Source organism: Triticum dicoccoides, unplaced genomic scaffold, assembly GCF_002162155.2.
Source record: "Triticum dicoccoides isolate Atlit2015 ecotype Zavitan unplaced genomic scaffold, WEW_v2.0 scaffold112173, whole genome shotgun sequence".
Taxonomy (NCBI): Eukaryota; Viridiplantae; Streptophyta; class Magnoliopsida; order Poales; family Poaceae; genus Triticum; species Triticum dicoccoides.
In genome coordinates, this window is record NW_021177634.1 from 1 (window position 1) to 1,883 (window position 1,883).

Genomic DNA, 1,883 nt, shown 5'->3' on the forward strand with positions numbered 1-1,883 from the left:
GCTCAAAACAACGTGGGATCCAAGGCAGCATGCATGGTGGTGTTATTTCCTCTATATATACCTCTTTCATTCCTTTGGGGCTCATTCTCATTGCAATCACTTAGACACCACACACACACACACTCTCCATGCATGCATGATCCTGCAAGCAAGCAATTGCAAGCAGCAGAGGATCTATCAAGAATTAATGCCTATGCAGCTGTGTCATCCTTGCCTTGCTGTGTATGGCATTCTTTTGCTTCTTTGTTGGCCATTCGCTTGTGCCCATGCTTATGCATCTCAGAGCCGGCTTGTCCCTGGCAAGCCGCTCTCCCCCGGCAGTGTCCTCGTCTCCCAAGATGGGGTGTTTGCCCTGGGATTCTTCTCCACGGATGGGGAGAAGCGGCAGCGCCACTATGTGGGCATATGGTACAACAGCATCCCGGAGCGCACCGTGGTATGGGTTTCTAACCGTGCGGCGCCCATCACCACTAACCTTTCCTCTGCAAATCTTGCGGTGACCAGCAGCTCCGGCATAGTGATGTCTGATAGCGATGGCCGTGCCGTGTGGACAACCAACAAGAGCATCAGCATCAGCGCGAGCGCGAGCACGAGCACGGTGGAAGCGGTGTTGGACAACACCGGCAACTTCATCCTTCGGTCGTTGGCCGACAATGCCATACTATGGCAAAGCTTCGACCACCCTACCGACACCCTCCTCCCTGGCATGAACCTGAGGCTGAGCCACAAGACGCTCCCACTGCAGCACCTCGTGTCGTGGAAAGGGCAGCAGGACCCATCCCCCGGCGAGTTCTCGTACGGCGCGGACCCTAGCAACCTGCTCCAGTGCTTCGCCTGGAACGGGTCGAGGCCACACCGGCGAAGCCCGGTGTGGACAAGCCACCTCTACATGGGCGGATTCAACGAGTCGGCCATTTACATGGCCTTGCATCACGCCGGCGACGAGGTGTACATGTCCTTCGGCATGCCGGCTGGCTCCTTCGTCCAGCTGGTCAGGTTGGAGATCGACTACTCAGGCAAGGTAAATATACTAAGCTGGCTGAGCAACGTGTCCGCATGGAGAGCCCTCTACGCAGAGCCTCAACATGAGTGCAATACGTACGGCTACTGCGGTCCTTATGGTTACTGCGACAACACACAAATCGTCCCGGTTTGCAAGTGCCTTGACGGTTTTGAACCGAGGGATGCTAAAGGATGGATCTCCGGTAGCTTCTCACAGGGATGCCGCCCCAAGGAGGTGCCAAGGTGCACCCATGGAGACAGTTTCTTGGCCTTTCCGGGCATGAAGGTCCCGGACAAGTTCCTCCGTGTCCCGAGCAGAAGCTTCGATGAGTGCACCGAGGAATGCAGAAGCAATTGCTCCTGCGTGGCATATGCTTACTCCAAGATGAGCAACATAGATATTGACGGTGATGATACAAGATGCCTGTTATGGATCGGCGATTTGATCGACATGGAGAACAACCATCAAGGAGGGGAGAACCTCTATGTTCGGACTAAAAGATTGCAAGGTATGCATCACTCCACTTTCTCTGCTTGCTTATGTTTTACTGTGTGTGTGTGTTCGTTTCTTCTAAAGAGAGAAATTGGAGAAAGAGTGGCCTCATGTTTTTATGCATGCGTTCGAGAAAGGAGTCTGCTATGAATTTGGTGATTAGCACTGACAAACTTTGGTGATTCTCCTTATATTAATTTTTTTGTGCAGGCAACATGAGAAAGATCAAAACCATAGAAATTGTATTACCAGTTGTGTCAAGTTTTCTGATACTCATATGCGTGGGGCTTATTTGGATCTGTGGCTTTAGAGGTAGGAAATTGTTGCTTTACTTCTAATTTTGATGTTATCTCCAGTCACAAGAAACTGAAGAGGCGGTGCCCACACT

The 1,883-nt window shown here is 51.9% G+C and overlaps 1 protein-coding gene across 1 annotated transcript; it reads left to right on the top strand.

Moving 5' to 3' along the window:
* Window positions 1-108: 108 nt before the first annotated feature.
* Window positions 109-1,833, top strand: LOC119342999 (S-locus-specific glycoprotein S13-like). The gene is made up of 2 exons (XM_037614233.1): window positions 109-1,511; window positions 1,706-1,833. Exons 1-2 carry the CDS (start codon window positions 137-139, stop codon window positions 1,831-1,833), a joined length of 1,503 nt encoding a protein of 500 aa, XP_037470130.1. The 5' UTR covers window positions 109-136.
* Window positions 1,834-1,883: the final 50 nt, after the last annotated feature.

Excerpts from the sequence above, each read along its gene's own strand:
- LOC119342999 (XM_037614233.1), top strand. The coding sequence starts at position 137 with ATGATCCTGCAAGCAAGCAATTGCAAGCAGCAGAGGATCTATCAAGAA. Across the intron at positions 1,512-1,705 it reads TCGGACTAAAAGATTGCAAG|GCAACATGAGAAAGATCAAA; the intron begins GTATGCATCACT and ends TTTTTTGTGCAG.